This window comes from Emydura macquarii, unplaced genomic scaffold, assembly GCF_026122565.2.
Source record: "Emydura macquarii macquarii isolate MOO-44397 ecotype Brisbane River unplaced genomic scaffold, CSIRO-AGI_Emac_v2 contig_2768, whole genome shotgun sequence".
Taxonomy (NCBI): Eukaryota; Metazoa; Chordata; order Testudines; family Chelidae; genus Emydura; species Emydura macquarii.
The window spans coordinates 3476417-3496039 of record NW_027132905.1 but is presented as its reverse complement, the minus strand read 5'-3'; the positions used below and the strand labels follow the sequence as shown (position 1 = coordinate 3496039).

The 19623-nt window shown below is 45.1% G+C and overlaps 1 protein-coding gene across 3 annotated transcripts in view; it reads left to right on the top strand.

Annotated features, from left to right (window-relative positions):
* The first annotated feature begins 3409 nt into the window (after positions 1–3409).
* The window catches only part of G3BP1 (G3BP stress granule assembly factor 1), a 34663-nt gene continuing 18449 nt past the window's right edge, over positions 3410–19623 (top strand). Inside the window, exons 1-2 of one of the 3 annotated variants that reach the window (XM_067566404.1) lie at positions 3410–3500; positions 4246–4357. In XM_067566404.1, coding sequence (XP_067422505.1) covers positions 3452–3500; positions 4246–4357 — 161 coding nt within the window. In that variant the 5' untranslated portion in view covers positions 3410–3451. Of the gene's footprint in view, positions 3501–4245; positions 4358–4556; positions 4700–19623 lie in introns of those variants that run through there. The other 2 variants (XM_067566406.1, XM_067566407.1) reach the window with 2 other exon arrangements.

The window sequence follows — 19623 nt, the reverse complement described above, 5'->3', positions numbered from 1 at the left end:
GTGTCTCCAGACCAGCATCTTAGGCCCTCTGGCCCTGCCACGGGCAGGAGAGCCAAAGGCGTGACAGGGTAAATGTGACCGCTGCCCTCTTGGCCGATGCCCTGGGGCTTGAACTGGGGCCCTGGGGCGGGCGCTAAAAAGCTCGGGCTGGCAGAAATGCAGCACCTCCTTATAACAGCCCCATACATACCTGGCTGAGCCCAGAAGGGGGAACTGTAACACACACTGGGTTACAAAAACCCAGAGGAAGAACAGGCAGATGGGTCCCACCCCGGCAGACCACAAAGAAGATGGGGAGCACCTGACGTTTGGAGCCCTGCAGTGGTCCAGCTTCATTTAAGGGGGGTGCTATTCACTCTTTTTTTTAAAGTGATTGTTACATTTTGGTTTGGAACAGCAGGGAGAGCCAGGCAAGGCCCTTCACGGGCATTTGTTGTGGCCCCGGCTAATTGGTAACATCCATTCTCCCAGGCTTGGACTGGCCAGGAGTACAACCCCTCACCCCCAAGGAAGCAAACCTCATAGGCTGCACTCTGCCAGCTGGAGCTCCCCTAGGCATCCCACTGCTGGACAGCACTATCACACAAACACGTTTCTGATCCCAGGTTGTGGGCAGGCCCCGGGCAGGGTTGACCCACCATTGTTACACAAAAGCTGTGTCCACGCTAGAAATTAGAACTGCTCCTACGGGACCCTCTGACAAGGAACTGGTTTAAATGCAACCGGCTGGCCCGCTGCATTCGCACAAGCCATGCTGAATTGGGCCTGGAACCAGCGCACCCACACTAGTGCTGTTGTAAATCATCCCAATCTGCCGTGAGGACTTTTGTGTACCTATCCCACAGTTCCTGGTGCAGCCTCCAGAAGCAGTGGATTCTGGGAGATTTTGCAACGGCACCAGTGCGCACCACAGGGCAGTGCAGTAGTGGGAAGCCCTAAATGGAGGTTAACTGAATAGGGAGGACAAATCAAAAAGTGCAAGGCGAGGAGGACTGAGATCGGGAGTTATTTACTACTCATAAAGGAAAGGCAATAGTTCCAGAGCCCTCTGTTTATGCTGGGATTAAATTGGTTTAGATTGAGTTGTTCTGCATTTAGACCTGCTGAAAGCAAGTTTAATCCAAGCTGTATTTGGCATGTATGACACTCTGTGGAGCACTTTCTTGGGGGACCCCAGGTTTCATTAGTATGTTGGGGGGAACCAAATGGTTCTTTGGCTGGTAAATTTCTCCAGTGTAGAGGAGACCCAAATGTAACCCCACCCACTTACATTTCGTTTCCCTTTTCTACAGGGCTGTAACTGGGACAGTAAATCAGAGTTTGTATAATTTAGGATGAAGGGTGAAATTCTTTTTTTAAATAAAGTTTTTTCACTCTTAATTAGGAAATGGCTTAAAGCTGATGTTAACTGTGCATAGTTACTGAGAATCTGGTTGGGTTTGGGGAAGGGAGAATTTTTCCCAGCTGAACCTGCTGGAAAAACTGCTCCCTAAGAATGTGTTTGTGTAGGACAGCAATAGAAGGACATGCTGCAGTGTAAAGAAAAGAGATTTAAAAGGGAGTTGTGTGGGGGGGCGAGGGTGTTAAAGAAAGAATGTGCTGAAACCATTGGGAATCAATGGTGGATACTTAACAGCTGATGGGGAATTCCACAATCCTTAGCATTGAGACATGTACATCAGAGATTAAAGTGGTAATTGTCAGCATTGGAATAAAAAGACTGTTGGTGGCTGAGAGGAGGAGGAAGGCCCCTATGGTGTGGAGATAACAGTGAAGATTTGAGTCCTGATAGGATGGAAGGAGCTGGTTTGGCTTGGTTGCATCAGGAAATCACCCGTCAGCCTATGAGTTGTAAGAGACCCTGACCAGGATGGGGTAGAGCATTCAGTGATAGGTGCTCTGGTTTTTCTGCTTTGGAATAGGTCAGGTGACATGAGGGGGTTCCCAGCTGGATGTTTGTCTATCTGTCAGCCCCTATGGAATTGCAAGTGTCTCCCAAGCTCTGTCCTGTCTTTGGCTCCATCCCAATACACTGCACTAAGCCAATCTTTTGAAGAAATGGAGTGGAAGAAATCCCCTTTGTGAATTTGAGAGTAGGATCTGCTGTGAAGGAAGTGCTGCACCTGTAGGGTGGGACCGAGAGGAACAGACGATGGTGTAGAGACTCCAGGATGGGGCAGAAAGAGGTGACACTGGAGTGAGATGCATTGACTGAGCCATGGATGGGGAGCTGAGGACTGGAATAGCAGGCCTGCTGCAGGTCAGGAATGTAGTGTGTTGGCAGAGCTGTGTGGGACCTCAAGATGGGAATGGAGGCCAGTGCAGTTGGCAGAACTGTGTAGGAAGGAGTTACAGACAGTAATTGACCGCTGTATACCTGGCTCACACGCCCCCTCCCTTTTAAGAACACGAAGCTTCAGTTGGATATATAACTGGAATGGGGAGTTTCTCTTGCTGTCTGTTGGCCAGAACAAACTAAATTGCTTCTTAAGCTTGATTCCTAAGAACAATTGCCTTAACAGCAGGTTCCAGTCAGGATGCTTGCTTGCTCTCCGTGAATTAGCTGGGCATGGGCCTGCCTCGGGGGAGGCAGGGTGGAAGATGATACCAGCAGTATAGCGGCTCAGTAGCACAGGGGTCATGGCAGATACCATTTCAGTGCACATGGAAATGTCGTCTTGTTTCACTGCTGTACTAGTAGGTGGTGATGTGATCCTTTTTACAAGACGGGGGAGGGGATTATCCAAGAGCACACACTGCTGCACTGTGCTCTGCTGTTGCCTGAATCTGTATCACAAGTGTCCCAACTATGGGGCTGGGAGTGGGGTTATTTTACATGGCTGTCTCTCGTCTTGTATTAAACTCTGCAAAGGCCTTGCTACTGATTTATGAGTTGGCAGCTTGCAATGTGGCTCAGGATATAAATAGAAAAGGGGGGGGGGGGATTAATGCCGAGTTTGGTATAATGCCAGCCCGGGGACTGTAAATCTCTGTACAAGATAAAAGGGGAGGAGGGGGGCCTACACAATGGCTTCTTAAAAGACTGCCCGCTAGGGGAACAAGAGGCAAAAAGTCAATTTGGTCAAAGCAGGTGTCCCCTCCCTTTCCACCACCACCACACCACCTCACAGATTTGCTGGGAAACAGCCAAAACAAACCCAATGCCTGTGGAAACTGACCTCAAGCACTGATGGCTTTTACTGTGTTAAAGCAGGAAGGTGGTATGAAAGCTGCTGTTACCTTACAGGGCTCTTTAATCCTTTCTAGTGATGGAATGCAATGTGACTTGGTTTGTATGTGGTGGATCAGTAGCTGGGCATCTCTTTCCACGTGGAGAGTGACATTGTTAGGGTGGGGAACTGAAGAGGCGCTGCGAAAAACCCGTGTTTGTTTTGTGAGTTTGTTTCTCATCACAGCTCGAAGAGCAAGTTTCACTTGGAGCGATTTCTCCATGTATTTCAGTAAGAACTTGCCCAAGAAGAATGCTGATGTACAAACAGGTGAGCTAAGCGATTTGTCTTCTCAGCCATTTGTCTTCTCCTGCACTTGACTCCATTTGAGGTGGGCCCAGGCATCCAGTCCCGGTTCTTTCTGCGGTGGGTAGCGGCTGCCCTTCACTGATCTGAGGTTCAAGCGGACTTTGTCGCTTCCGGGGAGAAGGGGATAGGGTGGGAGGGGAAAGCGCTGAGATGGTGTGGTGATCAGAGGAAGACAGGTGGCTGGGCCGGGCCGTGGGTTGGAGGCCGGGCGAGGCCGGGGCTCAGCGAGAGGCCGGACATGGCGAGTTTGGGGAGGCCGGGGCCAGGGCGGGGATGGGCTATGCTGGATTAGGAGGCCGGACATGGTTCAGGGGGGATGGGCCATGCTGGATTAGGGGGCCAGGCCCAGGGGGAGGCTGGAGGTGGCGGTTAAGGGGAGATGGGCCCTGCTGGATGGGGAGGCCAGGGCGGCGCCAGAGGAACTGGGGACAAGCAGCCCCTGGAGTGGGCCAACCTGTGGGAGGCAAGTGGCTGCCCTGCAGCCTGTGGGCGGGGCGGGCTCAGTGGGCTCGCGCCCTTCCTTCCCGCAAGGGGGCGCTGTCCGCCGCTGGGTAACCGGAGCCCCTTTGCTTAGGGGGTGTGTTTCCCTTTAAGAGGCGCTAGTCTCTGGCCTGTCAGTCACGGCCAGCCGCGCCTCGTAATTGGTTGTCCTGCTCAGCGCCGGCGTGAGTGCCGCCCTCCTCTAGAACGGGGTTTGCTTTGCCAGGTTTCAAGGGCGCCGCTGTACGGCGCAACCACACTACAGAGGCATCGGTGTCCCCGCCCCTCCTCCGGCTTTCCCCTAATAGCCAGGGGCACGTCGTCTCATTAGCCCGCAGGTGAGTCAATCAAGCTTGGTCCCACCTCCGAGAGGCTTGAACCGGAACGTCGGTTGGCTGGCGTTTACGCCGCTCACGTCAACGGCCGTCGGCTTTAAGGCAGTGGGATAGGGTGGGTTGGCTGCCACTCAACAAGCACCGCCCTTTTCTCGCAGCGCTGGCCAAACGGCGTCGGAGGAGGGAAGTGCCGCGCTTGGTGATTGGCTGGCGGGGAGCAGCGGGTTAGGCTGCGCGCCGGATATATGTAGCCGGCGGGTGTGAGCACGCCGTTGCGTGATATCTTCCCATCCCCCCGGCCGGCCTGTAGCGAAGCCGCCTGCTCCTGTCTCGCTCCGTCCTCAGGTAATGGGGGGAGGGGGCCGGCCTCGGCCTCTCTTTCGGGCCTCGGGGGCGGGGGGCCAGGCCTCCAACGGCGTCACGGACGGTTGCGCCAACCGCCGGCGTCACAGACGCGCGCGGGCCGGCCTCCCCCCCCCCCCCCCGGGGCCGGCTGGGGGTGGCCAGGCTGAGCTGCGGGGCCTGGGGCAACCGGTGGGGGTGGGGGAGGGGAAGCTGGGGTTTGCCTCCCCTCCCGCCCCCCCCCGGGCCCGGCAAGGTGTGCGAGGCCCTGGGGACCTGCAACGGGGCTGGGTCGGGGCTCGGGCACCAGCGGTGGGGGGAGCTAGTGGGGGGGGGGGGGGAGCCGGGGCTCGGGCACCGGTGGGGGGAGGGGACGGTGGGTGGGAGCGGGGAGTGACGTGGGAGCGGGTGTGGGGGGAGGTGTGGGGGGGAGGGGAACGGGTGTGGGGGGCGGTGACCCCCACGGGCTCTCGTTCGCTGTGTGAACACCTCCCCACGCGAGAGCAGCGGGAGTCCCCGCTATAATTAGCGCCCAGCCTCTCCCTGAGCGAGATCAGTGGCTGCCCGAAAGCCTCCTGCAACCTCCTGACCGGCGAGGACTGGAGCGTCCCATGCGGACGGGCAGGAGAACCGGGCTGCCTGCCGTGTCCGTGCGGGTAGTAACCCCCCAGCGGCTTTTCTAGCCTGCACAACTGCGACTTTCGTGAAGCGTTTGAAAGCCCCTGTGTGTTTGGGCCCCATCGGTGTGAGAAGAACCTTCCTCCAGCCCTACGGAAAGGAGTGAGGCTCCAGAGACGAGTAAACGTTGCTGGCAGTGTGGACAATAGTGTCCTCGCTGAAAGCAAACGTTCAGAGGAGGGGGAGTTCAGGGGAGGGACACAAACAGGAGAGAATGAAACACACGTCATTGTGTGAGCCTGGATACAAAGCTACAAGCTTTGTTCTGTGCTTTACAGGGCCTGTGTGTTGTATCGAGCACGTTACATGCCCATGCATGGTAGCTGGGCTGCAGAGTTTCTTCCTGGGTTAAGGCGGCATGGCAAAACACCCACCCTTTGAGAGGATGATACTTGGCATTTACATAGACGTTGTCATCTGTAAATCTTTGTACAGAAGAGGATAAATTTCACCCCCGTTTTATGAATAGGGTGACACTCGCTTCTGTGGCATTAAATGATGTATCCAAGGTCACACAGTAAGACAATGGTGGAGCTGGGGTTAAACCTTGAACTGCACAGGATAGTGTGTGAGAAGCTCCATGTCACTTGTGAGGCCCCAAACCTCCTTACTTGTGTAAGCCCTACCTGTGTCACTGTTGCGTTCATTACTTGGATTGCAAGATTGTACTCACAGACACGGGTACATAGGTGTTATCTGTATGGTGAGACATCTGCCTTAAGCGTTATGTATATAATGTATTCCTTGTGAAGGAAGTGGCATCTTCCTATTTAGATCTGAGGAGTATTTGTAGCAAACAGCCATGTTTCCAATCTGCTATTTTTGTCAGGCTTATCCTTTCACAAACAAATGACAGCTTTAGGAAATGTAGACGGTGCTACAAACACCTGAACACTGTAACTTCCAGTTGCTATAAATAAAACCAGTTGGGGTGCATGTTAGGCCATTATGCATGTCTTACCAAGAATGTTTCAGCTGAGGCTTGTTACTTCTCTAGAAAACAGTATCTTCTGTTCACTACATCAGTCATTTTACTTATTCATGGGCAAAAGTGGTTAAGAAAACCTGCCAAGTCCTCTTAAAAGGATTTCAGGGAAGATGAGAATAAATTACATATTTGCTAACTGACGTAGGTTCTCAGATGGAGCAGTGGTGTTCACAGTGACAATAGTCATACTCTTCACATCTTTCAGGAGACACTATACATCTCTGCTGATTTTGAAGTAAAATCGAGTCATAACTTGCAGCAGAATGTCTACAGTGCAGCTGCTTGTTCAGGTGTAACTGGGTAGAATATCTCATTAAACTGCAAGTTTACTTCAAGTAGTTGGATAACTAAAGAGCTGCCTGAAACAGAGTAATGATGCTGTGTGAGGGAGAAATTTAACCTGTGTTCCCAGATACCAGAAGTGTGCTTTAAACATTAAAGTGTATCCTATTCCTATCCCACAGGTTAATTTGCCTTAAGTGTAATATCTTATAAAATGTAAGCATATAAAATATATCCTTTCAAATTGAGCTTCTGTTGCTCAATTTCACCTTGAAAATGCAGCAGTAACATACCTATTTTCTTCTTAAAAGTTAGTTTTTAGAATGAAATACATTTAAAGTCTCTTGATTAAATCAGTTTTCATAATGTCATACCTTAGGAGGCAGATGGGATACCACGGTCTTGGTGAATTTACATTAATACTGAATGTAACCAACTTGAAAGCCAGAAGATGGAAGCAATGAAAGAGAGAACCCTTGCCAGATGTTTCTATCGTGCCCAAACTCCCTGGCAAAATGTAAATCCTTTGGGAATCTTTTGTAGGCACCCTAATGTGGAATGACATAGCAAAGAATCCTTTGCATACACTCTTTCATGGTGCTAGTTAGCCACAAAAGCAGCAAAACTAATAAAGGTACAAAAGAGGGTCTTATGATGTCTGAACTGGTTTTGTACAGTAATCCATAGTCCTCAATTGGCTGTCCATTCTGCTGCAGCCATGTTATCTCTTTAGATGGAGACTGTCAAGGATGGTAATGACACACATTTGAACTTATCTGTTTTTAAAATCTATTAAAACTTCTGAAAATTAATTTGAAAAAAATCCCTTATTTGCCTCTGAGCTGTAGTCATGATGATGTCCTTTATCTATTTAGTAAGGAACCAAAACAGGCTACTAGCTGTGTCTGGGGACATAACTAAATTCACTTTCCTCTCACTTCCAAAAAGAGTGCTAGAAACAATGTGAAATACTTTTAAAGACTCACTGTCCTGAGTCTACCTCCTTTAATTCCGTATTCGCCAACAGAATTTTCTAGACTGAAATTTAGATGGGGGAAAAAACCCTTTCATATTAACATTTCAGTTCATGGTGGTAGAAAAACACGTAAGGGTGTCTTTAGTGCATGTCATCTGCTAAAGATGGTTGAGAACTCTACTGAAGACATACTATTTGAGATTGTGCTTTCCCCTTGCATGTTTTGTATACCAAATTATACACAGAGGAACACTGGTTAAAGAAAGTACAGTTTTTTTAAAAACTTGAGGGCTAGCCTTTCAAACTGCAGAGACAGTTATCTGGTTTTTGGCCAGTAACCTTAGTGACTTTGAGAGAGAGCTGCTGAAATTGACACATGACAGGTCCTGTTGGATGAGTTATGAAACACTTGTGAACTAACTGCTGCAGCTTTCCAATGACATAACCCAAGCCTTTTTCGCTGAGTATTTTTAAGTGACATGGCAGGTGGAAAGTTGAAGAGGAGAAGTTGGAAAGTGGATTAAAATGGAGCAGGTCTCAGATCTTATGACAAGTGATGTTGTCCTGTGCACGTACATGTCAGCTACTGAGTTTGTAGCACTTCATCTTTGGTTTTATTTATGTAATGAGACTTTTTTCACGAAGTATGGGCACCTGTATAGTTATTGACAGGCATTTTAATTGTCTGACTAGCATTGAAAGTCTTTAAAATTAAATTAAAAATATCAGTCAGAACTGTTGCAACTAAAGCTGCTGTGAATCTCTCTACTTGTTGGAAATGTCTCTGGCTGCTTTGTCTGGGAAAAAGATGTCAGATATTAAACACAAACTATTAAGTGAATGCAGTGGATACTACGGCAGAGGTTCTCAAGCTCTTCTGAATTGTGCACCCCAAACCTTTTAAATTATTTTGGAGCATCCCCATTATCCCACATATTTGGAGTAATTTGCTTAATATTTTGCTTTAAAATTACCCTCTTAATTTTGGTCATTACCTTGCCTCCTCTGTCATATTCCCCCACCACTTTGGTTCCAGTTTAATTTATTAGTGCTGTTGTAGCACTTTTTTCTTCATCTAATAGTCAGCACATCTGGAATCCTGTTTTTCAAATGGGGAAAAAAGCAGTTCTCATGTCTAAAATTGTGCCAGCATTGAAGTGGGGAGAAGAGCAAAATGATAGACTAGCCTGCTTTTTTAAAGTGTGCATTTTGCCTAACACACTAAAACCATTTTTACATGTTTCTCCAACACTAATCTCTCATAGCCTTCATCCTTAACTAATATTTGTATTGCTACTTCGTTCTCTAAGTGAAATCTGAGGGGTTTTGTCCTATTTTATTAACATAAGTAGGACCTGTATCTATATTTAGAAGAAGCTACAATGGCCCAGTGAACCAGATGGAAAAATTGTAGCCCCAATGATAAATCGGATTTTTCTCCCATTTCATTCAGCCATTGAGTAGCAGCTCTTGAGTGTCAAAACAACTGGTTATTATGGCAATAGCATAGTACTCAACAGCAACTCTCACTTTGGCTGGGTGAGGGAACTGCAGAAAAGGTACAAATACTGAAAGAGCCAACTTGTAGGATGATTAATTAATTTAGTCTACTGTATACAGGCAACATTGACTTTTATAATAAATTGATATCCCATGCTTCTAGGCTCACATCTTGTGAACTGTCAGGGCTAGAAACTCTACAGAACCGATACGGATGGTTTTAGGATAAGTAAACTTCTGCAAGCACTGGTGCAGTATCAGAGATCAGAAGTTTCTTAGTTATGTACTGGGACCAACATTTTGGCGGGCACGGTGTCCTGGGATTTTACAAAACCTAGTGGTGGTAGAATTTCAATGAATTTGATGCTCCTAATTTTCCTTCACTTATAAACTAGAAACTTGTAACTTCTCCAAGGAAAGCTTGAATTCCAAATTTGGCAAGAAAGTGTTGTCAATGTTCATTGGTAGCCCCAAAGAAGCTGTATTGTATGTAATGTTCCCCTTCAAAGTACTGATTTGAAGTGTATTACTTTATCTGAAAAACTGGCTTCTGTGGATGTAGCATGATCTCTGTCTTCCTTCTTTTACCCACTAGTCCAGGGGTGGCCAACCAGTCAGAGACAGAGCCCAAAAATAGCTATAGATACCGCAAAGAGCTACCTTTACCTTACCCTCAGCCGAAAATTCTCACTGATCCGTCAATTTCGGCGGCAGCTTGTCAATTTCACATTTGAAAGTAAACCCTTTTTGGCACCCCATACAATGCGCAGAACCGCATTTGATAGAACACAGAGCCGCATGCGATTCGCGAGAGCCACATTTGTATGAGCAAAGAGCCACGGCTTGGCCACCCCTGCACTAGTCCATGCATCTTCCTTGGTAAGGTGCTTTCCTGTTCCTCTGTTACAGATTGTATGGAGAGGCAGGCCCCTGAGTAACTCCTTGAACTTCATGTGTAGTGGAGATAGGGAATGAAATGCCTTTCTTCCCCCTCTGGTCATAGAGTATTAGGTTTCTTCCTCTCATAGCGGTTTCCCTCTACATCCACTCCTTTGAGGCAGGGAAAGTCACAAGCAGCTTCAGTCTTCTCCTCTCCTGTGCTCAACAAGTAGCAACATAAACTTGTACATCTTGAAATTCCACAGGATTGTAAATGAAGGTGTAGTACAGGGGCCATGCTGAAAGCAACTCACTAAGCCTATGTGGATTACTGTGGTAACAGCAGGGAGAGCAGCCACCATGGCATGTTTAAGGTTGTAGTCGACTTGAGACTTAAAACCTTGTGTGCATTGATTGACCAAGTTCATCCAAACTGAGGCTGAGAAGGAAAACTGTCTTCCTGCCTAGGCTTCCTTGTGAATGTCCCCAAATGGCAGTTGTGCTCCATACTATGCTTTTGGGAAAGCACATATAAAATGGGGCATGTGTGATCTTCTTGAAGTGTATTGTGGGTGAAAATTGCTGACTGGAGCCAGAGGAGGAAATTGGCAAAGTAAGAAGCCAGGCGAGCATCTCTTTTACTCTGTGGGCATTTAGAATAAAAGTGGGGTGGGAGATTTCCTTTCATTTTTATCTTAGACAGATGTGCCAGTAAAAATTTTTAACCCTGATGATATCCCTTTATTTTATCCCCTGGGATCCAGATCTGCTAGGGAAAATTTTAAAACTTTCTGGTGAAAATAACACTAAATTTATTGGTCTGGGTTTTTTGTTTTGCTGCTTGTGTTCACTTGATGTCTCTCGTTGACTCCAGCAGTATGGGGCAGAATCTGTTTAGCATAGTAAACTAGCTTCCAACCTATTGTGTATTGCTCTGAAAATATGAAGAACTCTGTGTAGGTTAGTCCTTGTTCTTTCATTGAAATATTATAAGCCCCAATGGCACTAGTGCCTTCCAGCAGCATTGTATAGCAATGTGGTGGTTGGGGCAGGGTATGAAAAACTTACTCTCTGTATATTAGGCAGAGGTAGATATGTAACGCCATGAGGGAGCTCAGTCTGTGGGATCCAAGGGCAAGACCTTGAACCTTGCTGTCCTCAGCTGCTGATAATGGGGGAGAATTGGGATTTCTACCAGATTGCTCTCCCTGAGCCCTGCTTGTGATGGACTATATCTTCAATATCAACTTTAGCTCGTACATGTCTTGACAAATTTGAAGCTGCACCCTCCCCTGCCCCTAGCTGTAGGTATGGGTAGGTAGAGAGATTTCTTTTTTGCCTTTTTTCCTTCCATGCCAAAAGCCTCTGCTTCTGTGAGGAGAGCATGTCTCTGTTGCTCTATCTTACTTCCATATTCTGGGATTTCTTATCTCATGAACATCCTCCTGTGCCTGCCTCTGTAGCATGAAATTAACCATCTTGATCCACTACTGCTCACAAATGCTGAATAGCAGCAATGAAAATCACTAGTTTAGCTCTTGCTGCTTGGCAAAACTATGAACAGCAGCAGAGGCACTGGATTTTGTCTACACATTGGCAGACAATGATGCATCTATTTTCTCTTGGCTCACATTTGGAAAGGTTTATCAGCAACAATGACTAGCAATGTAACTTTTGCAAAATACAAGTCATTTAAGAAGTTTGTTGCTTATTTATTTGTATTGGGCAACATTCCAAGACAGGCCTTTTACACATCTGCCACTGGCAAGTGGTGGAGTAGATTTTTTTTCTCTCCAAAGTGTTGGTCTGGGCAATGTTGACTTTAAACTTAATTTTGAGCTGTTTTGTGTGTTTGTGTATGAACTTTTAGCATATATCATAGAGCAAAGAAGTTGTCCCTCTCTAAAAATATTTGTGTGTGGTACAAAGAATTTTTCAAAAACACTTTTAAAAATGTAGGTGTTTTAAAGTCTTCATAGTTTGGATATATTACTTCAATCAGAAAATTATGCCTCTGATTCAAGAACTCCCCTCTCTCTCTGCCTCTCCCCAGCTGGTATACTGTGTTTCATCAGGTTTTCAATGCCCTCTACAAAAGAAGTAAGTTGTTATCCCCATTTTGCAGATGAGGAAACAGGAACAGAGAGGTAAAGTGATTTGCCCAGGGTCATCCATCAGGCCAATGTCAAAGCCTGGAATAGAACTCAAAACTCCTGAATCCCAGTAGATTGCACTGTCCATTAGGCTATGCTGCCACCCCTATAAAAGTTATGTGGCTTTCTTTCTACAATGACTAGAATTTTTTGCAGATCTAGTGCATGGCTGGTTCAAATGAGTGCTGATGATCCAGGTCAACTTTTTATTAGGTACAGTTATATTTTTGAGTTAATGTCCTTTAGTAATCATAATCCACTTAATTGTTAGTACTTTACACTTTAATTACTCTATGCTTGGTTAACTAAGGTTCACTTGCTGCTGTTTTGAATGGGTAATTGATTCTTATTTCACAAGAGAAAGTAATGTAACAGTTAAAATACCACTCGTAACTCATTACAAATTCCATTATTCTTGGCTAAAAGATCTTGGGTCAGACATTCCATCACTTAGCTTTGTGCTCCTACTTCCAAAAAGATGAGGTTTTTGATCTATTGTATCTAAAGAAACAGTAGAACAGTTTGTACCCATTCAACAGCTGCAGTCTTTTGGCTTTACTGTAAACTAACTATGCTTGGAAAGCCAACTTGTAAGACTTTCTCACAGGCAGACAGACAACATTCTCCCATGGGGTCTGTCAGTACAAAACAGTGCTATTGTCTGTAAACAGGTAACTTCCTATAATGCTTTCTGCTTTCCATCTGCCTTTATATAAAGACTTTCTTTTAGGATTATTGTTTTTTGAAACTTAATGCCTAAATGGTTCATTTTTTAAAAAATTGCTTCCTTTGTCTTTTCTAGTAGTTATTCCCCATCTAATGAGAGAGCTTTGACATTAATTGCTCACATTTACTGATTCTAACTTCAAGATTTCTGTACCCTGAACTTCCTTGGGCGCTGGCCCCTGTTAGTGCATGGTGTATTGCACACTTATTTGTCAACAAAAACTGTTCTTTTAATAGCCTCTTTCCCCAGGTAGACGACGGTGGGTTTTAGTGCCTCTTATTCTTTCTGATCTCTTGTAACGCTATATTTCTGCTTAGTATTTAAATGTGCATTTCCTTGAAAAGTTTGTTACTGCAGAACAAGTTGTCCTAGTGATACGCTTCCCTAGCTAAGAGACCAGTGCTCTGGAATTCACTTAGAGATGCAAGTTTATCCTGCTTGTACTATTTTGTCTATCTGATCTGTAGTGTTTAACACTATAGTTTTCCACAGGTACCCACTTGCTGCTTTCTTCCCCTCTCATTTAATCAAACAAAGCAGAATGGATTCAGCCAAAAGATGTTAGTTTCTGCTCCCAATAAACGAAATATTTTGGCTTTCATTAATAGTTAACTAGTCTACATTTTGTTGCGTTTAGTCCATTTTGGGGGCAGGTGTGGATTTTCTCCACTGTTTGTATTTGCTCATTTTCACTCATCCCATGGTGGACCCCTGTTGAACTGTGATTCTAGTATAGGCTTTTCTCCAGACATATTGACAAATGACTGCTTATACTGAACATTCTCTCACCAGTGAGTCACTTACCTGTTACTAAGCAACCCGGAAAAATCTGAAAATGGTATTTCATTACTGTAATTATGATTACTAATGACTATCTGAAATATCTGACATCCTTTGGATTCAGTATTTATCAGGTATGGAATAGGATATACATTTATAGATCCCTGTTTACTGTATGTGTTTGTGAGCAATTCGTCAAAATGGTAGCAATTGATAGAGGTTAGGGAACTACTCAGCTACCAATGCAATAGAGTTAGGGTATATAGTAAGTATATATAGTCATACCCTGAAGTTTGCAAAAATCCTCACTTGAAAAACAAAGTGAGTGCATGGTGCCAAAATGTCCCTAACATAACTAGATAAGGCTATTGAAGTGAAAAAACTACAAAACTGGTTTTTATTTCCTGGAAGCTAGTCTGGATGTTGCTTAAGTGACATGACGGAGCAGTGTGACTCTTTTGAGGACACTAACCTTGTGGTTTCAAAGGCCTGGAACAACTATTCTCAGAATCCTGTAAATTACAACAACTCATAGAAATCTGACAGATGTAGTGGAAATATCAGATGAGTACTTATTTTAAATATAACAGCCGCCAAAAGACTGGGAATCAAAGACTGCTGCAGGATTATTTACTTCATTACGCAGCCTAATCCTTGCATCAGAAGAAACTTAATGCATTGCAGTGATTTGGTATTTTGGTAGAGATTTTCTCTTAGGTTGAAATTGGCCAAAAACATAGCGGTGAGGCAGGTGGAAGACAAAGATGCAAGGGACTGAAAATAGGCTATTCAGAAATACTATAGCATTGTTCTAACACTTCTAGACACCTATTTCTTCTCCTTTGTTTTGATTTCCGCTGTGTTAAGCACCCTTCTGGTAGCACACTTGGTAGTACTAAACACAGCAGAAGTCTCCTGAAAAGGGATGTCTGGAATCCTTTTGATTTTTAAAATTTCATTTGAACCTACCTCTCTGGGATCATTATGACAGATTAAATGGCTTTAGTGATCACTAGCTGGCCTCACTGTGAACCTTAACTCTGCATTTAGAGCACAGGAGATAAGGATATTTGGCGGAAATGTGACAACCAGGATTCAGATTGAATTTTATAACTTCAGTCTTGGGTTATTGAAAACCATGGATTAGTTTATTTTGATTATATAGCAATTTGGGTGAATGCTTTTGAAAATGCTAATAAACTTTGGCTCAAACTAAGCTGAAAACCTCAGTCCAAATATACTAATGAGTTGTGAATCTAAATCTTAATTCGTTGAATGCACTGTTTGCATGAATCAATTTTGAATTTACATAACTCTACTTTGGAAACTCAGTGACTAGCACTGATTTTGTGCAAAGTTCTAGCATTGTAACAGATGGTAGAATTTTCCACTAACCAGGTGAAGACCAGTTTAGCTGAGGTATGTGTCTAAATTTAATCTCTTGCTTTAATAAATGGCTAAGATTCAAACTTTGGTAACCATACACAGAATGTAGTTAATCTGCTGATTTTGTTTTTTATATTGGGGTAGAATAACCTAATAAGTTCTTACACTTGAAGTAAGATGAATGAATGTTAAGAGAAGAGCTGGAAACCAAATTATTTCCTAAGGCCCTCTCCCTGCATCACCACTGCTACTTCCAAAAACATGGTTGTGTGTGATTAACTCAGGCACTCAGATACTACTGTGGTATGCACAGTATAAATACATTTGTTATCCTATTCCTTGACCATAGGATAACAATATATTCCTGAGTGGTGTGGAGCAAATACTCTTTCTGGATAGATGAAGTTTATATCTTTCAGGTTGTTGGCTGCAGAACTTAAGCAGATGGTTGCTGGTGGAAAAGCAGCAGGTGCAGCTGGAGTAAAACCAGATTGCTATCTACTGATTAGGTCCTGTTGGTTTTTTGCCTTTTTAAAAAAGATCTGCTTACTCAGCATTAGACACCTTTTTGCTCTTTATATGGTACAAGTCAACAATAAAATATGAAAATTCTATGTCAGAAATATTGAATTAGAATTGCCTTGTGATAATTGTCTTTGGTATCTGTATGATAAAAATCCATCTGATTAGCAGAGGTGGAAATATCTTTAATATAGTAGTGGCACAGTTTAACCCAGCAGTATGCAAACTGATGTAAACTCTAGTGGGTGAACGTAGCTGGGAAACATTCATCTATGACAGGTAAAAAGGATACAAGTCCAAGGGGAAGGACTCTGATAAAATGATCATGTGTTTTTTGTACAACATTCTGCTGGATTTGGGACTCTGCTCAAATTCTGTGCTGGAAGCAGGTCATGAAGGCGCTGTTAAACAAAAGTGTACCAAATTGAACTTCCATTCTGAAAGCAATAGAAAATAGCTATCTTTGTATGCCTGATTCAGCTCCCACTGAAGTGAGTGGAAAGTCTCCTATTGGGTCAGATTGGGCCCCCTATATGGGTATTCCCAAATCTTTTGTGCTATAAAAAACAGGCTTATAGGACAAACAAGCAAGTATTATGTCCTGTACTAACATGGAATCCAGCTCATTTACAAACCATAAACAATGAAATTTTCATACCCTATTGTTCATGAGTTTACAGCATCATTGTGTGATCTGTGCAGTAACTAAATCTTGCCTCTTAAACTGAATATTGGCTAGGACTTTACTCCTATTTGTCATCATTCATAATTCCACCAGTTTAAACACATTTTTAAAAAAATTAAGGAAATAATGGTATGTCACAACTGGCTAGGGGAAAGAGCTTGCTGATTTTAGGGTACAAATACAAAGTTCCTTATTTAGCTTTCCTGTATTTAAAGTTTTTTTTTTTTCTTTAATAGTTTGATGCTATTTTCAGTGCCAGCCTTGGTATTTAGAATTTTCACCCAGTGAAATTAAGCACCCAATTAAATTTAATAGTAGTTGAGGATTTGCCACCTTTCAGTCACTGCAGACTCAGGAAGACATCACTGGATCTATATGTCTGAATCCCCTTTGGAAGGCTTTTTGCATAACCATCATGGTTAGAAATTTTTTAAAGGAGAAATGAGTCTACAGAATTTGAGTCTGTCCTGTGGACCAAATCTGGTCCAGGGGCTATATGTGCATCTTCCTTGGTCCATGGTGACTTCTTGAATTCTTGAAATTTATATCAAGATTGAAAACTATTCAATTAACTTTTAAGAGGAAATGTATTTAGTTTGATCTTGTAGGACCTCGAAGAAAGGATGTGTTTTTTTTTCCCTAAGTTTATACACCTGCCTTTTCTATGAAAGGAGCAGCAGCTCACAAATACGTTCTCTGGCGTGTGTCGAATCTGGTGTTCCTGGGTTTGGCATTCTTGATATCGCTAAGGTAAAACACGAACAGGTTTCTTAAGTCACAAATTAGGATTTATACCGTCTAAAGGAGTAGGGGGAGAACATTCTTTTAATCCTCTGCGGGTCATCTTTAAATAGCCCTTCACAATTTAACCCTATTTTACCTAGTTGATCTAGTAACACCACCGTGTTGAGCCATGCTCCTCCTTCAGTCTGTAAAAGATTCCAGCCTTTGTTGCCCATCAGTAAGCCTGTCACTTTAACACTTCTGCAGTTTCTCCCACACCACTGCTTATGCATAGGCAAAACTCCTAATATAATCTCTTCAGCCACGGTCTTATCCTCCAATTCCTTAAGATTCGTGTCTGATGTAGTTAGTTTCTACAAAACCCTGGATGCAGGTCATGGCTATGCATGGCACTTCCCCTCCTTTCCTTTTCCTACTTTCTCATGCTGCTTTATTCCTTGTCATTGTTCACCCTGTCTCTACCCCACTTTAAACAAAAAACATGTAATTTACAAAGCTGCATCACCATATTAACTTGTATGTTGTATATCTGTTCCCTAACCTTTTGTTTGTTTTTGTGTCTTTTAGACCATATGCCTTCCTGTGCAGGGATTATTGCCTTTTGATGTTTGCATAGCACCCAGCCCAGTAGTGCCCTGCTCACAATTGAGTTTTTGGGCACTACCATAATACTTAAGTGTTCATAAATCCTGCCAAGCAGAGAATAAATCAAGTCTGCATGGTGTGGTTACTGTAGAGAAGAAAGCATCTTATGGACTATCAGCTGAACAAATCAGAGTCTTTATATTTCAGCTAAGAGATTGGTGGTGATCAGAACTTCCCTGTTCTTTTGGGAGTTTGAAATTACTGTTTACATATCTGCTACCTCCTCCAGGGTGGCCATAATTGCCTCTGCATGCCTGTAGAAGATCCTCTGTAGGGGGTGGCGCCGGTGGCACTCTCCCTCTGCATCAATCTCAGAGGGAGGCCACACCTCCTGGTGCCTATGCCCTTTGGGGAGTCTGAATTAAGGGGCAACCTTTAGCCCTCAGTAGGGTGAGCCTTGGTTCAGGCCGCTCCTTTTGGGGAATAGTCTCTTGCCCTACGGGGCGTGCGTGCTAGCAGTCTATGGTCCGGCCCTCAGCCAGGTACGGGCCGGCAGCAGGCAACAGCCCTCAGCCAGGTGAGGAAGCAGTCTATAGCCTAGCCTCCCTGGAGGGCAGGCCAGCAAACAGTCTCGTGCCCTAGACAAGGCGAGTCAGCAGTCTCTGGCCTGGCCCTTCTGTAGGGCAGGCAGGCAACCCCAAACAGGCTCGAGCCCTTAACAGGGTGAGCAGCAGTCTATGGTTCAGCCCTTCGGCAGGGCAGGGCAGACAGTAAGGGACAGGTTCTGGCTCTCAGCCAGCATCCACCCCAGGTCAGGGTGAGGGAAGGGGGACAGACGCAGGCCCACCCATCTCCATTGTGTCCTAGCCCAGGGCCTTGTCAGTGATGGGGTGTCCCGTCAGCGGGGCTCCGGCTGAAACGTGCTGACTCAGCAAATGTCAGCTCAGCCGCACCATAGTCAGCTTCCCTGGGCTTCTTCCTTCCACCCTCTCCCTAGAGTACCTGGGGTTAGTAGTCTCCCTCTGAGTCACTGGGGTAGAAGGCGTGCAGGAGTCCCACAAAGTCGCTCTCTGTCAATCAGCGGCAGGTCTGGAAACTGTGCAGGGTCCTCTGCAGAGGGCAGTTCCTCTAAGTTCTCAGGCCCCCCTGGCAGCAGGCAGCACTGGAAAGTCCTTCCTCCAGGTCATACGGTTCAGGCAGCTCCCCCGGATCCACAGGGCCCCATGCTGTGGGTAGATCTGGCAGCTTTTCTTCTGGGTAGAAGTTGGGCACGGCCCTAGGCTTGAGCACCAAGGGAGAGGCATCCTTCTCCCTCGGCCACTGGCCCCGACTGAGTGAGCAGGCCTGGGTTTTAAAGGCCTAGCCCCGCCTACCTGCTTCCGGTCAGGTGGTGTCTTTCTGGGTTCCAGCCTCTGGGGTGGAGTTTGGCTCTCCCTCTGTGTCAATCTCAGAGGGAGGCCACACCTCCTGGCTACAGTGCCTATGTGCAGACTGGAAACCACCAATATTTGTCTTACTAAATTGTTCTGATATTACCTTAGTTATGGATCATTAGTCTGTCACACATCGTAAGTTTGATGCAGCTTCTTGCCTATAAATTGGGCAGAAACACTCTCGTGCTTTCTGGCAGAACAGGGCTGGATCCTCAGGTATACTGGAACATGGCATAGTGCATCTGGGCAGGGGACGTGAGTAGTTTTTTGTTTTTTTTTTCCTACTACTGGATCCTGAAAGTAATTTGGGGCAGTTCTGCATACGTGGGCATCCAGAAGCCCAGTGCCCCCTTGAGTCAGCAGGTGTGAGGGAAGCAAAGTTCAGGAGCAGGTGACCAAGCCAGCTACCTTAGCTGGGTTCCCTGGATATTCTACATATGGGGAGTACCAGCTGGCTTTCCATTCCCATTGCATGGCCAAAGCAGAGCTGAGGCTTTGGCCCAGAGTGAAACAGCATACAATCAAAGCCAAGAGCAACTCTCTATATACGTGAATATATAAACTCTTTAGACTTGGATTGGATTTTGATTGTTGCATTGTTTGAGAGTC